General features: G+C 40.6%; 1 protein-coding gene across 1 annotated transcript; it reads left to right on the plus strand.

The window, feature by feature from the left end:
• Positions 1 to 7,976: 7,976 nt before the first annotated feature.
• On the plus strand, positions 7,977 to 20,439 carry LOC140739623 (fibroblast growth factor 18-like). Its single transcript, XM_073068022.1, has 4 exons — positions 7,977 to 8,410; positions 8,587 to 8,623; positions 11,598 to 11,775; positions 18,680 to 20,439. The coding sequence occupies exons 1-4, from the start codon at positions 8,379 to 8,381 to the stop codon at positions 18,703 to 18,705; spliced, it is 273 nt and encodes a 90-aa protein (XP_072924123.1). The 5' UTR covers positions 7,977 to 8,378; the 3' UTR covers positions 18,706 to 20,439.
• The last annotated feature ends 1,559 nt before the right edge of the window (positions 20,440 to 21,998 follow it).

Consider the following 21,998-nt stretch of genomic DNA (forward strand, 5'->3'; position numbering starts at 1 on the left):
GATGGGGCCTACCTTCTCTTAGAGATTATTATTTTGCAGCACAGTTGAGAGCTGTGATATGTTGGTGCAACCCATCATATGATGCTCAATGGAAAAACATTGAGGAGCGGGTACTTCCCATCTCCATACAAGCAATTTTGGCTGACATAACCTGCAAAGGTACATAAATACTATTGATAACCCATGGGTGAAATTGACTCTTAAAATATGGAAAACTACTATAAAAGAATATAATCTAGAGGGAGGTATTGCAATTCTTAAATGGTGTGCATATGACTCTGATTTTAAACCAAATGAACTGGATGCTAGATTTAAGGACTGGACAGCTAAAGGAATAACAGTTCTTTGCAACATAATGAAAGAAGGAACACTGTTCAGTTTTGAAATGCTTAAAGAGAAACACTTATTAGAAAAACAAGATTTTTATCGGTATTTACAATGCGACAATAAGTTAATAAGACGCTTGAAAATGTAATCAAGGCAAGTACATGCTTGATAGAGCTATTTAGAAAAGCATATAATTCAGATAATGGTAGTAGAATCATTTCAAGCATGTATAAGAGGTTGTCAAATCTTACAACACATTTGACTTCATACATTAAAACAAAATGGGAGAAGGAAGGATAATTATATCTGAGGAAGAATAGACAACAATATGGAGATATCAATGGAAGTGTACCAGTTCACAGAAATGGAGTGAGTTTGGATGGAAAAACTTGATAAGGTATTTTATTACACCCTCTCAGAAACCTTTCTGTTTGCTGGAGAAATTGTGGAAATCAAAATGCAAATCATTATCATATCTTTTGGGACTGCCCTGTTATCAAAGACTATTGGAGGGGGATACACAATGCCCTACAAGACATCTTTAAATGTGAAATACCCGTAGAGAGTAAGACCATATATTTTGGATATATACCGCAAGAATGGTTGAAAAGAGATAAATATTTAATGAATATACTGTTGGTGGCTGGTAAAAAGACTCTTACTAGGAAATGGTTATCACAGGAGAGCCCAACTTTAAATGCATGGATGGAAATTACAATGGACATTTACAAGATGGAGAAGATAACAGCATCTGTTAATCATAAGCTGGAACAATTTGATACGTACTGGGAAAAATGGTTTAACTCATAGGCCTCATAGGCCTGATTTTATTCTCACAAATCAATGAGTATGTTGTAAAAAAAAAGATCACTCCCTACTTGTACATAGTTCTTTCCTTTTGCTTGTTTTTTCTTTCCACTCTTTTCTTAAGTGTATAGCTCAGATAAATACCATGCGGAGATTTGTGATATATATGATTATATGATACATATGTACAATGTCTGAAATACATCTGATGGAAATGTTTGTTTGATGATGAACTTCAATAAAAAAAATTAAAAAGAAGAATGAGGAGGGAATCTCATGTTGAAACCTATCTATTTTTTAAAAGCCTGGATAGAGTGATTGTGGAGATGATCAACAGTGAGAGAGTGTAAGACCGGACAGCACATTTTAGAACAAAGATGAGGTAGAATTTCTTTAACCAGAGGCTGGTGAATTTGTGGAATTCATTGTCACAGGTGGTAGTTTAGGCCAAGATGGTAAAGTAATATTGAAAGCAGAGTTTGATAGGAAAGGGCATCAAAGGTTATGGGGAAAAAGCAGGAGAATGAGATTGAGAGAGAATATAAATCAGCCTTGATTGGATGGTAGAGCAAACTTGATGGGAATTGGTTTATTGGTCTTGTGACTGTGTGACTTACCACCACATTCACTCTTCACCTCTCCCAATGGATGGAAGATAACAAAAATCTGAACGTGGATCCCACCAGGTACACGTTGGCTTCAGAGACGAAACTCATGGGTCATCTGGCACTGTGGGAGCTCATAATGATGCCTCTGTGTTCTGTCAGTCAAAGTGAGCATAAAAGACATTGATTTCATCCGGGAGTGAAATCTTTCTGTCACATATGTTGCTTGTTATGAGAGTAAGTTAAATGCAGCATAACACTGTGGGCTGAAGGGCCTGTACTGTGGTCATTTCTTGCAATTTCTTCCCTCTCCTGTACATTAACTCCCTTTTCCTGCCCAAAGCATCTGTACCTTGCCTTTCTAATTCCTTGTTGCTTAGCCTTATTTCACTCCCTACTTGCCTTTGTCCTCTTCCCCTTCATTACCTTACCAATCTCTTCTTCGCTTCTGGCATTACTCTGACTGATGCATCCTCCATCGGGGCCCAATGCATTGCAATAGTTCACCTTCTTGAAAAATGATGTGACGTCAGCCTCAAGACAAGTATGACAGGGTCAAGAGATACACCAGGTGTGGCCTTACCAAGTGCAACATAGCGTTCCAAATCCTATTCTTTATGTCCTGACGAAAGCAGGTCAGCGTGCCAAATAATTCACCACCACACCATATTCCCGTGTCTCCATTTTCAGGAAAAAAGTGTCCTCTTAATTAACTCTGTTTTAAAAACATATACCTTTTTGGATTCTGCCTGTACTTTTTGCTGCCACAGTAAAGTAGTTAGCATAGTTGTAAAGCTGGTAAAGCAGTCTTGGCAAAACATCGACTCTACTCTTTTCTGTAGATATTGCCTGACCTGCTAAAAACTCAGCAAGCAAGACAATTTTACGAAATCACTTGAGCCCTAACCAACTGGTAATAGCTGAGATTTAGATTTAACTAAAGCAGCAATCAAAGGATGAAACCATTGCCAAATATATTTCAGAGCTGTGCAAAATTTCCCAATACTGTGACTCTACAGATGGACTTTCTGATGCATTAAGGAATTGGCCTCTATGTGGCATGCATAGTCAAAAGAGGCTACTGTCAGAAAGAGACCTAACCTCAGAACAGGCATTGACCATTGCAGTATTATTAGAAACTGCCCAAAGGATGTGGCAGGACTACAGAAAAAGTTTAGAATGTGAAATGGACAAAATATCCCTGAACGGTGCAAAATGCCAGAAATGTTTTCAAGGTGGCAATTCCTCCCATAATGCAAATGACTGTTGGTTCAAAGAAAAAATTTGCAGGGAGTGTCACAGACAAAGTCACACAAAAAGTGTGCAAGTCAGACAAAAAGAATGAGCAGAGAGAAGAACCACATAGTGAAAAGTTTCGAATAAAACTAAACAAATGCATAAGGTGACTAAATATGAATCAGACTTTCTTCATAGACATATTCTCCAGACCAGGCAGCATCCAGGTAATCCTCTGTGCCCTTTGGAAAGCTTGCACATTCCAATAAGACAACCAGAACTATGTGGGATAGAAGCTGTCCTTGAGCCTGGTGCTATGTATTTTCAAGCTTTTTTATTTTGTCGGGAGAGGGGAGAAGTGTGCAGGTCTGGGGAGATGGTGGTCTTTGACTACACTGTATGTTTCGATGTACATGTAATAAATGAATCTGAATCTGCAGGTCAGGCGCACTCCGTGGAGAGAATAAAGAGCTAATGTTCTGGGCTGAGACACTTCATCAGGACTCATCCCACTTCCTGAAGAACATTACTAGCTTCAATTATTGTATCGTTATTCCTCTCCATGGATGCTGCCTGACCTGCTCAGTCCCTCCAGCATTTTGTGTGTGTTGATATGGATTTCCAGCATCTGCTGAATCTATTGTGTTACTTACTCCTCTCTGTCTCTCCCTCTCCCCCTCCACTCTCTCTTCTCTCTCCTCCCTCTGTCGATCTCTGCTCTCTTTCCTTTCTCTCTCTCATCTCTCTCTCTCTCACTCTCTTTTGCTCATTCTCTTTCTCTCCTCTCTCCTTCTATTTTGCTCTTCCCACCCACCCTTTCAATCATTCTCTTTTTTCTTTTTCTCTTTCACTCTATCACTTTCTCTCTTTCCTTTCTGAGTTTCCATTCTCTGTCTGTCTGTCTCTTTTCTCTATCTCTCTTCTCTTTCTTGCTCCCTTTCTATCTCTTTCCACTCTATTTTCCCTCTCCTCTCTTTCTCTCCATCTCACTAATCACCCTCTCTCCTTTTTCCCTTATTGTCTCTGTCTTGTCTCTTTTTTTCCTTTTCCCCACACCCTTCTCCCTTCTCTCAGCATGTCTCTGCTCTCTATCTTTCTCCTCTCTCTCTGTCTCCTCTCATTCTCATCTCCCTCTCTCCCTCTTACTCTCCTCTCATTTTCTCTCTTTCATTCTCTCATCAGATTTCTTGCTCCATTTCTCCTCTCTCTTTCACTTCCTCTTTCTCCTTCTCCTCTTTCTCTTGTCTCTCATCTCTCCTACTCTCTGTATCATTTCTCTCTCTTTCTCTCTCTCTGTTCTCTCTTTTCTCTCCCCATCCTTTCTCTCTCTATTCCCTCTCTTTCTCCTTCCCCACTCTCTTCTCTCTCATCTGTCTCACTTTCTCCCCTTTTCTTCTTTCTCTCTGTCACTCTGCTCTCTCTTCTCCCTTTCTTTCTCATCCTCCTCTCTCTCTTTATCTCCTTCCCTCTCCTTGTTCTCTCTATTTCTCTGTCATCTCTCTCTCATCTCTGCCTGTCTGTCTCTCCTGTCTGTCTCCCTTTCTGTCGCTGTCACCCCTCTATGCTTCTTTCCCTCACTCCCTCTTCTCTGTGTCTCCCCTCGCTCTTTCTCCTCACCTTCATCTCACTCCCTCCCACCCCCTCTCTCTATTTGTCTTCTTCCTCTCTTTATCTCTGTCTTTCTCTCTTACTCTCTCCTCTCTCTGTTTCTAGTTCTCGTCTCATTCACTCCCTCTTTCTCTTTCATTCTCTCACTCTTTCTCTCTCTTGCCTCTCTCTGCTCTCTTTCACTCTGTCTCCCTCCTCCCTCCCTCTGATGTCTCCCCATCTCACTTCTATGTCTCTCTCTCTCTCTCATTCTCTTCTCTCACTTTGCCTATGTCTTTCCTGTCTATCAGTCTTTTTCACCTCTCTCTGTTTCTCTCTCCTCTCTCTCTTTTTCTCTCTCTCCTCTCCTTTTCTTGCTCCCTCTCCTCTCTCTCTCTCTCTTTCTCTCCTCTCTCTGCCTGTCTCACTCCTCTCTCGTTCTCTCTTTGTCTCCGCTCTCTCTCTTTCTCACTCTCCTCTTTCCCCCTCTTCTCTCTTTTTGCTCTCCTTCCACTATCTGTTTGTCTCTGTTCTCTCTCTGTCTCCTGTCTGTTTCATCTCTCTGTCCCCCTGTCTCTTCTCTCTCCCTCTTCTCTTTCTCCTCTCTCTTTCTCTCTCTCTCCTTCTCTTCCTCGTCTGTTTCTCACTTCTTGCTCTCATTTTTCGCCTCTCTTTTTTCCTTTCTGCTGTTTTCTGTCTATCTCTCAATTATCCCTCCTCTCTTAATCTTTCTCTCTCCCTCCCTCTCCTCTCTTTCTCTCTCTCGTCACTCTCTTCTCTCTGTCTCTCCTGTCTATCTCTCTTTCTCACCTCTCTGTTTCTCTCTTGCTCTCATCTCTGTCTCTCCCCTGTCTGTTCCTCACTGTCTCCTCTCTCTCTTTTTCTCTGTCTTTCTCTCTCTCTTTCTCTCTCTCCTCACTCTCTCTTGCTTGCTCCTCTCTCTCTCACTCACTCTTATCTCTCTCTTTCTGTCTCTCATCACAGTCTCTCTCTCTCATCTCCCTCTTTTATCTCCATCTCCCCTCTCTCTGTCTGCTCCCTCTCTTTCTCTCTGTTTCTCACTCTTTCTCTCCTCTCTTTTTCTCTCTCCTCTCTCTTTCTCACTCTCTCTCTCATTTCTGTTTCTCTCTCTCCTCCCTCTGTCTCTCTCCTCTCTCACACATCACTCCCTCTCCCCTGTCTCTTTCTTTCCTCTTTTACTCTGTATTTCTCTCCCTTTCTCTCTCCCCTTCCTTATCTCTTTCTCTCACCCTCTTTCTTGCTCTCCTGTCTCTCTCTCATCTCTCATTCCTCTCTCTTCCTCATCTCCCCTCTCTCTCTTTCTGTCTGCTCCCTCTCTTTCTCTGTTTCTCACTCTTTCTCTCCTTTCTCTTTCTAACTCTGTCCTCTCTCTGTTACTCTCTTCCATTTTCTCCTCACTCCTCTCTCTTTCTATCTCTCATATCAGACCCTTCCCCCATCTCTTTCTTTCCTCTCTGTCACACATCCTCCCTCTCTGCCTCTTTCTTTCTCTCTCTTTTACTCTGTATTTTTCTCCCTTTCTCTCTCTCTCTTCTTGCTTTCTTTTTCTCTCTCTCCTGCCCTTTCTCTTGCTCTTCCTTGCTCCCTTTCTTGCTCTCCTATCTCTCTCTCTTTCTGTCCTTCATCACTGTCTCTGTCTTATCTTTCTTTCTTTCATTCCTCTCTCCCTCACTCCTCTCTTTTTCTCCCTCCATCAACCCCCTCTCTCTTCTATCTGTCTGCTCCCACCCCTTTTCTCTCTTCTCTCTTTCTGTTTCTCACCCTCTCCTCTCTCTCTTTCTCTCATTTCTCTCTCTCTCTCTTTCTCTCTCTCCTCTCTCTCATATCAGTCCCTCTCTCTATCTCTCTTTTTCCTCTCTCTCTTCTAATCTGTATTTCTCTTTCTCTCTCCTCTCTCTCTTTTTCTCTTTCCTTCTTTCACTCCCTTTCTCTCACTCTCTCACTCTTTCTCACTATCTCTCTTTTTCTGTCTCTCACCACTCTCTGTCTCTCTCTCATTTCTCTCTTTCTCTGTCTTTCATTCCTCTCTCTCTTTCATCTCCCTCCATCTCCCCTCTTTCTTCCTCTGTTTGCTCCCTCTCTTTCTCTCTCTGTCTCTCCTCTCTCTTTCTCACTCCTCCTCTTCTCTTTTTCTCTCATTTCATAACACCATTAGACCATGTAAGAGCAGAAGTAGGCCATTCAGCCTATCAAGTCTGCCCTGCCATTCAATCATGGGCTGATCCAATTCTTCCAGTCATCTCCACACCCCTCCCTTCTCCCCATACCCTTCGATGCCCTGGCTAATCGAGAACCTATCGATCTCTGCCTTAAATGCACCCAATAATGGCCCCCACAGCCATTCGTGGCAACAAATTCCACAGATTTACCACTCTCTGACTAAAGTAAAGTTTCTCTCTGTCTCTCTCTCTCTCACTCTCTCCTCTCTCTTTCTCCTCTATCTTATATCTTCTCCCCGTCTCTTTCTTTCCTCTCTCTCTTTTTCTCTACTTTTCTCTCATCCTCTCTCTCCTCTCGCTCTCTTTCCCCCACCCTCTTTCACTTGCTCTCTTTCTCGCTCGCTCTCTCCTTGCTCCTCTATCTCTCTTTTTCACTTTGCTCTCCCACTCTTTCTTGCTCTCTCCTTTCTCTTTCTCCTCCTCTCCCTCCCTCCCTCTCTCCTCAATCTCCTTCACTGCTCCCTCTCCTTCTCTCCTCTCTTTCTCTCTCCTCTTTCTCACCCTCTTTCTCTCTTTTATCTTTTTCTTTCTCTCTCCATCTCTCTCTTCTTCTGCCTGCTCCCTCTCTCTATCCCTATTTCTTACTCTTTTCTCCTCTCTCTCTCTTTCTCGTTCTCATGACTTTCTCTCTCTCTGTCTCCTCTTTCAACCGGCATTCCTTTTACTCATTTTTTTCCTTTTTTTTTGCTGCCCTGTCTCGTGGTTTATGCGTCCAACCTTTCGCTTGACAAAGATTGTCTCTGGACTGAGAAGTACGTGCGGGAATAATCTAACTCCCAGTTGACAAAATCGCGCTACAGTAAGAGAAAGAAGCTGGAATGGGAAGCGATGTCCTGGCGCAAATCACTCGGGTCATCTTCTGTAGCCAAATTTCATTGCTGGCTCCTTTCGGGAGACAGTTTAATCTGGTGCGGGGCATCAAGATTAATGCTCGCGCTGTCCCAGGACTGCGGGAGACTGGCCGATACTGAACTGAGGGAGGGGGTGTTTGGGGTAGCTGCCACTGAGACCTTGCTGATTCAGCGCTTGGTGGTGTGGTGTGGTGTGGTGTGGTGTGGTGTGGTGGGGTGGGGGGGGGGGGAATTCAATGGCGTCTGATCGGGTTTGGTATAGAGCAAACCTGTCACTCTTTCTCTCCCCACCTCCTCGTCTGTGTGTGGATGCATGTGTGTATGTGAGAAGGAGTACTTTTGCTTCGCACTGCAAGAACACACGCCGAATGTAGAGAGGCGGGAGCAGGAGCAAAGTTAAGCATTAGATCCTTGGATATTCTAAGGCAGTAGTGGAAGTGAACAAAATATTTGCCTGGTTTATCTCGCTTGCATCCACGTTTCAGCAAGAGATGCATTTTTCACGGCGGGTGCTGGATTGTCAAAGGGTGGGTCCTTGATTGAGAAGCTGGGAGACCGATTACCTCCACCTCGCGGCATAGACTGGCTTGGTGGAAGAGCACCCACATCCTCTGACACCTCTCGGCGTCAGCACCAACTGACCCTCGCACACTCCCGTCAGCGGCGGCGCGGCTAAATCAGCAGCTCTCTTCGTTCGGCCCCACACCTCGGTCAGATCCGTAGCCATGAATCCGGCCTTTTCGACCTTCATCTGCCTGTAAGCATCTTCGAACTTTATAATGGTTACGCTTAAAGGACGTATGAATGCCCGCTTTAATACTATTCAATTGAACAGGGTAAAATGTGTTTAATGAAGAGAAAATTAAGCCAATTCTACTCTACAGAGAACTTGACTTCTCTGATTTTTAATTCCTTTCATTTTCTCCCATACAGAGGTTTACACGCGCTGTTAGTCTGCTTTGGGATCGAGGTAAGTGACACTTTAATTAGCTACTTACACTTCCTTGGTTTTATTGAACAATTATTAAAGACTTATTTTTAAATCTTCCGAATAAGCCGCTAACTTGTGGATCTTAATTACCAAAATCTGATAATTCTCACAGATGGAGCGCACTAAACTCCACAAATTTTACTATTTTCATTAGAAAAATGTTTTCACTGGAAGGTTGATAAATTTATTTGACTAGACGTTTTGTACTCTGAAGTTTGCAGAGGCTGTTGTATAATATAGCTCAAAACGCCAAACCTCCCAAGTAGAAAGAGGAGGGGTGTTGGGTGGTGGTGGGGGGTGGGAACTTCATTGCTAATTTTCCAGATGAGGTCGCTTGATTTAGTCGGGAGCAGTTTTAGATGGGAAACGCCCTCCTCGCTGCAAAATAGCGGAGTCGCTTACATTCACGGGATCGGTGTCAGACATTACCAGCGGTTGTTCTTTCTGCTGCTGAGAGAAACTCTAAAATTTAAAGACACTTGCAAAAGAAATGTGTGAACGAGACAAGAAGGCAGAGGTTTGAGAAGGAACGAGAGGGGCTGCGGAACCTGAGTGAAGTGCGCGCACATCTGCACCTGCCCAGCGGATAGGATCAGCCGAAACGGCAGGAACTTATCCAACTGCAGAAAATAAAACAATCCCGAGGTTTCACAGCAGGCACAGCTCACGGTTTACATAGATGTCTGTTAAGAGGGAACTACCACTCTCTTCTCCAAATACGAGGTGCCCGGTTCTGCTCCTGGAGAATGGAGCTCCCGTTACTGCACCAGTATCTCCGTACCGTTCGCCCCGACACACAGGACACCTTGCCTGGAAACCTAGAATGCCAGGGGAAGTCGGGGGAATAGCGGTAATGAACATTCTGCCAATCTACTGGGTGAATGAAGAGGTTATATGGCATGAGAGAGTTAACGTTTCACCGCTCTGTTAGTGTAACCAGGAAGAACTTACACAAATAAATAGAACAAAGCGAAGATGAGTTCATTATAGCGAAAGCCGGAAGTTGAATGATTATATGATGTAGAAAGAAGGTCATGCAGTTATACAAATTGTACACAATTAATTCCCATACAATTGGACAAAGAGAATGGAGTGAATCCCCTCCCTGAGGCGGAATGACTTCCTGAGCCAGCTCTAACATCCAGGGAGATACTGATTCCACTTTCCCACCCCATCTTCATCTGCTTGGTTCTTTCAGCGTCCAACATTCCATGATGAATTCCCTGGTGAATAAACAACATTCACTAGTGTCTGTGGCAGAGAATTCCAAAGACCTATAATCCTCTGAATAAAGAACATCCCCTTTCTTAGTTGTAAATTTGGCTGAGATTTGACTTCCTTTCCAAGATTATATTATGTTGCTTAATAATATTCAGGAGTTAGTTAAGAGAATTTGCTCTAAAAATCAGATTGAAATAATGGTGACCTGGAAGCATATCTGATTTATGCATATTCCCATGGAAAGAAACCTGCTACTCTTACCCGGTCTGGGCTATGTGTAACAGATCAAAATCATTATAAGAAATTCAGTTGTATCAAATAGAAATAAAGAAAACTAAAGAAGTTTTACGGAGTAAATATTGTTTTCTACATAGTGCAGAGTGCAGCCTATTCAGCCTCAATCAGTATTTGTTTTTTTTAATTTGATGTTCAGTCTCCTTTCATAACTTGAACCCATGCTCAGATCATCATGGAATATTGCAAGATTACATATTACAAAATAATATATCCATAATACCACCATCATTTAGAACTGATAAAAAAGCTCACCAAACTACTACCTTTTGTAGATGTACTAATATATCTTGGCTTCTCTTACTCCAGAGGCACTCCCACATGTATAAGTTACCAGCCCTACAGCCAAGAGTCAGCCTCCATTCTCTATGAGGTCTCTCATTTGGACTGGACTAGTACAGCCACTGTCATCAGGCTGGAGGTTGTTCAATGCAACACCAGGGGAAATCTGTTGCTAGGTGGGGGACCATGGGTCAGGTTGAGAAATCCAACAATAGCTTTATTCAGAGTGAAGCAGGGATGTGCAGGATATTGAGCACAACAGTGAATTTACAATAACACAAACACACACTCTCTAAGTGTAAAACTACACCATAAAACAAATGTTTGCTGTGTGGAAACCCATCAATTGTGCCTCAGATAGAAGTACTTCACCACTCATTCAGTAGCTTACATGCCTTTTCAGAGATTGGATGCTGAGATGAGATGCCAGATTTCAGATGAGGGATAAACCCTAGTTCCTTCTGCATTCATTGGCGAAGCTACTGGGAAAATCAGTACAGGAGAGTCATACACAGCATGTTCCATATACTCCATAAAAATAGGCTATTGGCTCATTACCACATTGCTCTTTGAAGGATGTTGCTGTACATTCAGGTGCTACACCTTCTGTGATGCAGCGAATATCACATTTCTGAAGCACTTCATTGTTTCTGAATTGCTCAGTGATTTCCAAGTTTGTAATAGCAAAGAGCTGTCTGTTTTGGTGATGTTGTTCAAAGGATGAATCTTTATTCAGACCCTCAGAAGAACTCTCCAGGTCCTTTCCTATTGCTCTAGGTCATCACAGCTCAATGGGCAAATGGGATTAGATTTGGGTCACAATGACTTCTTCTTCACTGCACTGTATTGGCAACACAGATCTCTGGAATGGGACTTGAAGCCACAGCTCTCTGCATGTCAGGTCAAGTTCTGCATGTCAGGTCAAGTGCTAGCCACTGAGCCACGGCAACAGAGAAAGGAAGCCACAAGGAATGGAGCTCCCTGCTCTTGGTTTTCCACATTGAAGGAAAAATACCCAGGTGCAGGGTGAGGACAGCCAACCTTTGTTCCACAGTCTGGGAGCGTTTGTTTTGATAGTTGGGTGTGTTTTGGGGCTGTGCTAGGTCTGGGAAATTTGCCATTTATATCTCCTCTCTCCTGTTGCTGCTGACCACAGGCTTCAATGGAAGAGGACACAGATTTTTGGCCTCATGTGGAGAACCACACGAGGTTGAGGGATGACACAAGCCGCAAGTATGTGCGCCTGTACCAGCTTTACAGTCGAACAAGTGGCAAACACTTGCAGGTCTTGGGAAGGAGAATAAGTGCCAAGGGCGAGGACGGCAACAAATATGGTAAGAACTGACTGATGGAAGCAGTGGAGCATTAGCAAGCAGCAAGCATAAGGTCCTCACTTGTAGCATAGTATGTGAAGCATCTCCTAGGCAGATGGGAGAGAAAGGCACACATGTCTAGCTGTGTCTATGGTGCATATCATATGGCACCAGACCACATGATATGGACTTTTATTCCATTGCCTCTCTTTATGTGATCCATAGTCTGGGTAGTGAAGGAGGAATTTGACCCAAAATGTTGACTATCCATTTCCCTCCACAGATGCTGCCTGACCTGATGTGTTTGTCCAACATTTTGTTTGTTGCTTCAGTTCTCTTTGGTGTGGGGCCACTGTCTCTTGGCAGGTAGATTGGGAGTTCCAGTCACTTAGCTTACCCTCAACACGGTGGATAATGAGAGGGTGGCAATATCTCAGGAGTGTCTGGGTGAAGCTTATACAATTCCTAGGCCCAACGTAAGCAGAATAATTGTCTCATCTTTGTTTATGTGACATTGTGTACCTCATATTCCTAAAACAAACCATAGGCAAACCTGATCTAAAGATCTAAAAGTATAACTGACAGCCAATCAGTACAGAGAAAGATCTACAAACCCCTAGAGCCAAGTTCCCAAGTGGGGTCCACAGACACTCAGTTAATGGCAAGGCTCCATAGTACCCCTGCTCTAGAGAGAGCAAATAATAATTTGCCTGGTTTTGGTGGCATTAGTTCAGGAATAATCTTGGTTGAATTATAGAGAGAATTTCACAGCTTTTCTGAAAGTGTTGCTCTAAAGTCATTATAATCTATCTGAATAAACATCTCATGATTAAAAATGGAACACCTGCTCAACACTTCCAGGATGCCTGCCTCAATGACAGATCTGAAGTCATTAACATGTTGAGGCTAACCAGTTACTGAATAAATTGGGAGTTACTGGGGAGCAGGGTGGGGAAAGGGTGAGAAATCTTAGCAGAAGAAGCAGATTGCATTTTGTTTGCCTGTCTCAACTTCAGCTTTATCTTAAACTTGTTGAGAAACAATTCCTAGTAATTTTGCTTCATCTTTAAACATTGAGGTGATTGCTTTGATAGGACAATTTCCTCAATCATTGATATTCTACCTGGATCAGTTCTTTTAATTTCTAATACCAGGTTAGGTTACAGTCTAGCAATGGGCTTTGGAATTGTAGCATAATAGTGTTTTTTTCCTGAAATTGTGTTGAGACAGTGTTCAGTGGTGGTATCTCAGTAACCATTCTCCACTAGAGGGCACTTGTTGTCACACAAGTCCAAGCTTGCTCCTTCTGTGCTCTGCAGGGTTTAATATAGTAGGAGACACTAATGACTCTTGAAACAAAATCACTGGCGAACAGTTTTCAGGCCAGATGGCAGTTATACTAAAGCAAAGGTCAACAGAGGAAGAAGGGTGACACGGTCTCAGTGGAGCAATTGCAAGGTCCTAAATACCAGACATTCTCTTCCATCATTGGCTGTTAATTTGATACTCAAAGGAAGGCAAAGGGGTAAATTACAAAGCAGTCATCTCTTGAGCCTTGTGAACTTGTTCTCTGAATATTTACGTATAAACCTGATCAATCAGATTGATCTATGGTCTGAATGTGAGGTGCAGGGAGCACATGTTTTCCTTCCTCAGTTTAGGAACAATAGGAGAAGGCTTTCACACACAACCCCGTGGTTCCATTCCTGGCACTGAAACTTGGAACCTGGATTTGTGGTACCATATTACATATATAATGTGGTACTGGGCATTTGAAACCTCAAATCATTTGCCTTACTTTGTTTGAAAAGATCTGACTGTTGACAGGACAAAGTGGCTATTGATTTCTTTCTGCATTACCTCCAAGGATACTGGGGTCTATTGGGGCTCTCATGAATAGATACTGATACAGAAGACAAGGCACCAGATATGTGCCACTTACCACTGTAAGGATATCTCTACAAATTTATTCCATCCAGCAATATCCCTTCTGTTTAATTTTTTTTAGAGTTTGCCAGGCTTTTCTGTACTGTAATTTTTCTCTCTCAGTCTCTTGCATATGTTCAATCCTGCCCCATCTATTTCACCACCTGCCTCTCATCCACTTCAGCACCAACTCCAGGTGCCTTTTGTTGCTCCTCAGGTGGGCGAGCACTCACTTACCAGCAGGAGGCACTAGTTAGCAAGAGAGTCAACCTTGTGGAGGTTCTATTCCACCTCGTATGGGAGTAGTGCAGCTGTTTGTTGCAGCTCCTTCTCTTCCTTTCACTCAGTGCAGTATCACTGGTTCCTGTCAGAACAGGCATAACCAGCATATCATTTTTTTTCTGTGCACACCCAGCATGCATGGACGTTATATAGTACCAAAAGTAAAAAGAAACTCTGATTTGGAAATCTGAATCTGAACAGGAAACCCTGGAAATACTGAACAGAGCAGGCAATGTCTGAATGTTCTGTCTCTCCTGGTCTCCATCTTACAGTGGACCTTTGCCTCTCTTCTCCTCATCCCTCCTTTCTGTTTCTCTCAACTTTTCACAGCCCCAAGGCAGTGTCTTTGACCTGAAGCATTCACTCTGTTTCCCTGCTGCCTGACCTGCTGGGTATCCCCAGAATTCCTCATTTTGATTTGAGGAAATATTGACAAGATGCATTGCAATCCTCAGTCTGGATGTGCTGCCCTTTGCTGAATATAGCATCTAATCCCTGTCCTTCCCCTCTGTATGGGATATAATCCTTCTCCACTCCGGCGTGTATGTCACCCTGCACACTTCTCATAGAGTGTTAAATGTTCCTTCCCCTTGATTTAATTGTGCTCATTCCCTCAGCACCAATGACCATTGATACATCTCATTCATGCCCACGCATAGGGTTTGAACCACTCTTCTTCATTTTCTGCCCTTCCCTGTCCCTATACATCAAGTATTAACCCTTCTTCCATCTTAGTGCTGTTTCAGCCCCTTCCTATTGCTGTGGGAAGGGCTCTAAAACTTCTTATCCCTGGATGCAGGATTTTAATCCTTTACCGTCTCTGCATGTAGTGTGTTATTCTCTACTCACTTCTGTTTGCAATTCTTTAACTCATTTTCTTCCCAGGGAGCAGGGTTTTAACCACTCCCTACCTGAGGTGCAAGGCATTCATGTGCTCTTCCCTGGCTGTAGGCTTTCATCTCTTCGCTATAACTTGTGTCCACTGGATGCATAGTTTTAACTCCTCCCTAACCTCATCAGTGGCTCCAGCTTTTAACTCTTTACATCCTCTGTGTGCAGGGTATTAACCCCTCCTGACCTCCAGGTATTAGTTGTGAAATCAATTTTCGTCAACTTTTTGTATTTTTCCCTTTCCCGATTCCCTCTTCATTTCTCTATCTGGTCTCCCTCTTCCCTTTACTTCTCAACTGCTTATCACCTCCCCCCAGGTTCCTTCCTTCTGCTTCCCATTCCCCCAAGGTCCACATTCCTCTCCTATCAGATTCCTTCTTCCCCAGCACTTTGCCTTCTCCTTCTACCCCTCCCAGCTTCTTACTTCATTACCCCCCCCAGCTGCCTGACTTCACCTATCGACCTTCTAGTTTGTACTCGTTCTCCAGCCTTGACGTTCTCATTCTAGCTTCTTCCGCCTTCCTTTCCAGTCCTGATGAAGGGCCTCAGCCCAAAACGTCAACTGTTTATTATTTTCCATAGATGTTGCCTGATCTGCTGAGTTCCTCCAACATTTTGTGTATGTTGTAATGTCTTCCATGCTTGGCATATAACTTTAACCCCTTTTCTCACCTCACCTTTCCTCCTTTGTATCTGCTCATAAGACTTTCCCTCAATTATGTGTGGGATTTTAACCTCTTTTCCTATCTTGGATGTGGAACTTTAAGTCCCCTCCTCACCACCCACTTTCCTGAGTGATTGTAGCAGAATGTTGACAGGTGCTTTCTACTGGATTCTGTAAAGTAGAGCAATGAAAGTGAATCCAGAGTGAAGTATGAACAATCTATCAACATTGTGGGCCAAAGGGCTTGTAACGTGCTGTAACTTTCTATGTTCTATCGCAGAATAATCATCTATTTATAGGAGCAATAAGTAGTATTTGATTCTGTAAATGATATAACAGAACAATGTGCAGTATCAATGTAATGTATATAGCAGACTACCAGGTGACTTATCATAGTATTTCTTTGGGTTATAGTGGTATAGGGTTAAATTAATGTATGAATTCAAATCTTACATGACATCTGAAGGGAATATTAATTTGGTTACTTAAATAGGTATGGAATAAAATAAATCAATCTGGTGAAGCTATGGATTGTTTTAAAAGAAATCACTCATTCACTGATGTTTTTTGGGGAAAGAAGAGCCACAGAAATGTCTGGCTGACTGATTGAAAGGCACAGCAAGAGCAGTTTGCCTGTGATGGCCAGATCCCACACAACAAAAGAAAGAAGCAGAATCTGTACAAGTGAAAGGGCATGATATCTCGAAGGGTAGTTTATGTATCAGAGCTGAGAGTGATGAACTGGTGTAACCAATAGAATAAATTTGGCTGCAAGATATTCCACCATAATGTGTATATTAGAGCTGGGCGGTGCTACCTATATTATGGAACTGTGTGTGGTATATCTCAATGACTTATTGAGAAATAGGTTTTAGTGTATTTTATACCTCTGTGTATAATCTATCTTAATCACCAGTCTGTTCAGTAGGCTGTAGTTTAATTGATGCAGAACTGAAGAGTTTTGCCCCATGTGTCTCCAAAATACTAAGAGCTGACATAACATGTATATTACTGGAACTATAACAATATTTCTCCCCAACATCTGTATAGTAGAGTGTCTCTTTTATCCAGTACAATGATTAAAATGGCAATAGAAATGCCATTTCTAGCAGAGTGATATATCTCTCTACATGTAACAAAGAAATGTTTAATGTCATAGTATAACTAGGTGTGATATGTCTCAGAGCAATTTATTAAAAACAGAATGAATGACACATTCCAATATAAATTATGCATATAACAAAAAGGTTTCTATACATTGCAATGAATCCTGTAATACACAACTGTGATAAATGCTGGTTTCACAACTGAACTCTGAATAGGTACTTAATATAGTTGTATATAGAATAATCCAGTATAATGTATATGAGAGAAATGTGAGCATTATCTCCAACATAATTTATTTACATGAGCTATAGTATACTTTACATTGTATCATTTTGCACCAGTAGTATTGTATTTGATATGTCCCAGTATAACATGTATTACAGAAACATGGGCGATGTACTTATATGTCAGTGCAATGGTTCCTAGTCTGGAATATGCTGCTTTCTGTGAGATTTTAACAATAGTCCAGTAATTTGGTTAGAAAGTTTGCACAAAGTAAAGATGAATATAAATACACTTAACACACCAAATTATCCCAGCCACACATGTCAGCAGTCATCGGGGGCCCTCAGTTTCTAAAAACATGCAGTCCATAATATCATCAGATGTTTTTGAGTGTGAGGAGAGTTCAAACACATTTTATGAAAAAGTATGAATTTTGTTCAAAAATATTGGTATGTAGCACCCTTGTGCAATCTGTGATATACTAGTGTGTAGTAATGGTCTGTGGTGTAGATTGTACATTGTTATCTATTTAACAAACTGTGATTAATATATCCTTAGTTAATTGAGAAAACAGAACTGCAGATATATCAGCATTTTCTGTGCAGCATGACTTTGAATGCTATATCTATTAACTTTCACTGCACTTTCAATAACAAATTGTGTTATATGTTTCAACATGATCTATGTAACTGTGAATAATATATTCACTGTATATTCTATGGTAATCAATATCACATATATTTAATTGATATGCAACATTTAGAATGGAATTAAGATAAAATAACCTCTTAACAACATTTCATAATGTAACCTATAAAAAGGTTTGTGATTAGCTTGATCATAATTTACATGATGTGCAAAAGTATTTTCGTTTAAACTTGCAAACAGATCTATGTCATATATTGTCATATAATCTATAGAAACAATATTACTGAGACTAACTTACATGAACAATCTATAAATGAGGTATCCCAGTGCACAACGAGCTATATGGAAAAGTAGTCAATATGTACTAATGCTGAAAATAATATGCCCTGGTCTAATCTATAGAGCAAAGCTCTATGAATAATACATAATGAACTATGGAATTTATAGAATGGTGCTGTCTGAGATTTAACTCTTGGAGATCTGTGTAACATGACAATGCAAGGCAGGCTTCTCTGCAGTGTTTCTTGTGTATAATTTGTCATAGCGTGGGAAGTGTTACAGAAAATTGTGTGATATCTGTAACTTATATGGCTGACTAGTGAGTGATCTACCCCAATAGAACTGTGTGAAATGATACAGTACAGTGAATATTTCTATATATGAAATATTGCATTTCTAATATATATTATAATTATATGTTTGGTATATTACAAAATATCTGTATCAGAACTGTAGCTGTAAGTGTAACCCAAGTAACATATCTTTATGTAGTAGATATCAGTGCAAACAGTACAAGTGGTTCCTTCAGTGGGTATTAAATAATCGAGGATTCATGGAGTTTATGAGTTATCCATGTTACATTGCTGTCTGTTATATTCTTGTTTATTTACATACTGATCAGTATCATAAAGTTCAGTGTAAATTGCAAAATACAATTGTGATTAAAAGATGTGAATCTCTATCGTACCTGTCATATATATACATATTATTAATGTAAAAATATTCAATGTGAGTTTATTGCATGTAACAAACCAAATATGTGCTATGTTCTGGTGCAATACATGCAGCATCATTGCTTGTCCAATATAACACAGAACAAAACTGTGTTGTAAACTGTAAACAATACATTGTAATATGCTGCACGTCCATTTTACAGTATATTCTTGTGTTATTCACGTACAGATCTGTGTGATAAAGTTGACAACTAGGAAGGACATCTTTTACTTTAACAGAGAAGAATGTGTGAAGTTTCCTGGAGTAACTGAATCAACATGGAATATATCCTATTCTAGAATAATCAGAATAACAAGATTACATATTTTGTGATATGTAAACTTTAGGATTTTGCATCTTCCTACAATCTATATAACAGAGTAATTGTTAATATAATCCTCATATAAATTTTTATTACAACACATTTGTGATTGCAATCAATGTAGTATTCAGTGGTCACCACTATATATTGTGCACAGAGAGCTAATAGGGGAAATAGATTATATATCTCCTGGTAAATTTGTGTAATACAGTAGGGAGTGATAAGCTTTGGAATAAACTGTGTAAAAGAACTCTGTATGTGTCTTGGAATATCCTATAGTAATATTGGATATATTACTTGATATATTATCACTTTACATATATATGGTTTGTAATGAGGCTCAACTTCAGCATAATCATGTGTAAAGTATGCCAGTTAAACTATACTGTGTGAGATATCTGTTCCTTCTTGTCTCTATACAATAATATACCTATATCTTATGTAATATATACAACAGGGTTGGATGTACTTTTATAATGTAATCTTTATAAACAGATTGTTTGATACATATTGAGGTTAGATTTTTGTGTAAGAATGAAATAACAGATGTTTCACAGAGTTTTATGAATTATCCTTGTTACCTGGCTCTATATGATACAGGTATATTAGATCCGAGTGATAAAGTTCTCAACTAGGAAGGGTGTGATATACCCTTTTACTTAAAGAAGCACCATGTTATTCATCCTGATACAAATTACATGATGGACTTTTGAATGATTAAGTATTGTGTAATTTATGTTATAGTACGGTATTTCATAAATCTATATGATTTAACAGATCTGCATCGATGAAAGTGTGTTAATTATATGTTATTTCGATGAATGGTGTTCCCTGGTTTAACCTATGTAATAGAACCATTCAGATCTCAGTGAAATCTGATGAACAACACACTGATCTTGCTGTGACAATAGAATTAAACATTGCAACATATATCAGAGTAGTATCGATATAAACGTATATTATTATCTATCGATGTAACTTTGGTCCTAGAAGACCAGGTGGTACATCTTGGTATAAGTTATATAACAGTGCATTATATATTTTATTAGTTATAGTTAACATTTCTCTCTTTTCCCTCTTTTGATGTCAATTACATCCTGTCAAAGTTTATATGATAAAGAGATGTGAGTTTACTCTATACATTTTGAGAAGCATTGTGATCTACTGTGTACCTCAATACAAAATCTGTACTAGGAATAAGGGTGATATATGTCCCTGTGTAAGATGTATAAAATAAATATGTTTAAATTGCTATTATAATCTTGACAAAACACCAACCGTAAAATATTTCAATCTATGTAATCTATTGAACTGAAATGCTGAAATTATATTCCATTATCGATATAATGAAATCATGTGTTTTATCTGATATTATTTACATAATGGAAATAAGGATGGTTTGAAATATCTGAGGTAATTCAATCTTTGCAATAGTAATATGTGTTAAATCACAATATGTCCCAGTTATATGTAGGTAGCAGAAGTGTTACATGTCATGATGCATATTGTTACATTTGTGGGATTTATGCCAATATAGTTAATGTAAGAGAAATATATCACAGTGACTGAACTGCATTTACGCATGTGCTGTTTCTACACATTAAAGCTTTGAGTAGGTAACCCTGATATAAATTATACAACCAAAATATTATATATTAAATTTTAGATATATCTGAGCGCATTCTGAAAAATAATGTTTTATATATATATATATATATGAGTGTGTGTGATGTATTCTAGTGCAATGCATGTAAGAACACTGTGCACTTAACCATTGGTGACCTACCTAGCAAAGAAACATGTAATCTCACAGTGAAATCTCTATAATTAAGTTGCTTGTAATATCCCCAAAAACTATGAGCAATAAGTTACTGTGAATCATGAATTAATGATTCATGAAAAGGGACAGTCAACATGGCTTTGTGAAGGGCAGATCGTGTCTAACAAGCCTGAGAGTTCTTTGAGGAGGTGACCAGGCATATAGATGAGGGTAGTGCAGTGGATGTGATATGCATGGATTTTAGTAAGGCATTTGACAAGGCTTATTCAGAAAGTCAGAAGGCATGGGATCCAGGGAAGTTTGGCTAGGTAATTGGCTTGCTTGCAGAAAGCAGAGGGGTGTGATGGAGGGAGTATATTTGGATTAGAGGGTTGTAACTAGTGGTGTCCCACAAGGATCGGTTCCGGGACCTCTACTTTTCGTGATTTTTATTAGCGACCTGGATGTTGGGGTAGAAGGGTGGGTTGGCAAGTTTGCAGGTGACACAAAGGTTGGTGGTGTTGTGGACAGTGTAGAGGATTGTCTAAGATTGCAGAGAGACATTGATAGGGTGCAGAAATGGGCTGAGAAGTGGCAGATGGAGTTCAACCCAGAGAAGTGTGAGGTGGTACACTTTGGAAAAACAAACTCCAAGGCAGAGTACAAAGTAAATGGCAGGATACTTGGTAGTGTGGAGGAGCAGAGGGATCTGGGGGTACATGTCCACAGATCCCTGAAAGTTGCCTCACAGGTAGATAGGGTAGTTAAGAAAGCTTATGGGGTGTTAGCTTTTATAAATTGAGGGATAGAGTTTAAGAGTTGCGGGGCAATGATGCAGCTCTATAAAACTTTGGTTAGGCCACACAGAGTACTGTGTCCAGTTCTGATCGCCTTAATATAGGAAGGATGTGGAAGCATTGGAAAGGGTACAGAGGAGATTTACCAGAACGCTGCCTGGTTTAGAGAGTATGCATTATGATCAGAGATTAAGGGAGCTAGGGCTTTACTCTCTGGAGAGAAGGAGGATGAGAGGAGACATGATAGAGGTATACAAGATATGAAGAGGATTAGATAGAGTGGACAGCCAGCGCCTCTTCCCCAGGACACCACTGCTCAATACAAGAGGACATGGCTTTAAGGTAAGGGGTGGAAAGTTCAAGAGGGATAATAGAGGAAGGTTTTTTACTCAGAGAGTGGCTGGTGCGTGGAATGCACTGCCTGAGTCAGTGGTGGAGGCAGATACACTAGTGAAATTTAAGAGACTACTAGACAGGTATATGGAGGAATTTAAGATGGGGGGTTATATGGGAGGCACAACATTGTGGGACGAAGGGCCTGTTCTGTGCTGTATTGTTTTATTGTTCCATGTTGTTCTCATTCTTATGCTCAATTTAATCTATAGAACTGTGCAAAGTATTTCCTGTTAC

Source organism: Hemitrygon akajei, chromosome 15 (assembly GCF_048418815.1).
Source record: "Hemitrygon akajei chromosome 15, sHemAka1.3, whole genome shotgun sequence".
Taxonomy (NCBI): Eukaryota; Metazoa; Chordata; class Chondrichthyes; order Myliobatiformes; family Dasyatidae; genus Hemitrygon; species Hemitrygon akajei.

What these genes read in the sequence shown, in the direction of transcription:
- LOC140739623 (XM_073068022.1), top strand. Translation starts at nt 8,379, where the DNA reads ATGAATCCGGCCTTTTCGACCTTCATCTGCCT. An exon ending in TAGTCTGCTTTGGGATCGAG is followed by an intron (nt 8,624 to 11,597) that starts GTAAGTGACACT and finishes TGCTGACCACAG; the next exon opens with GCTTCAATGGAAGAGGACAC. An exon ending in CGAGGACGGCAACAAATATG is followed by an intron (nt 11,776 to 18,679) that starts GTAAGAACTGAC and finishes ATTCACGTACAG; the next exon opens with ATCTGTGTGATAAAGTTGAC.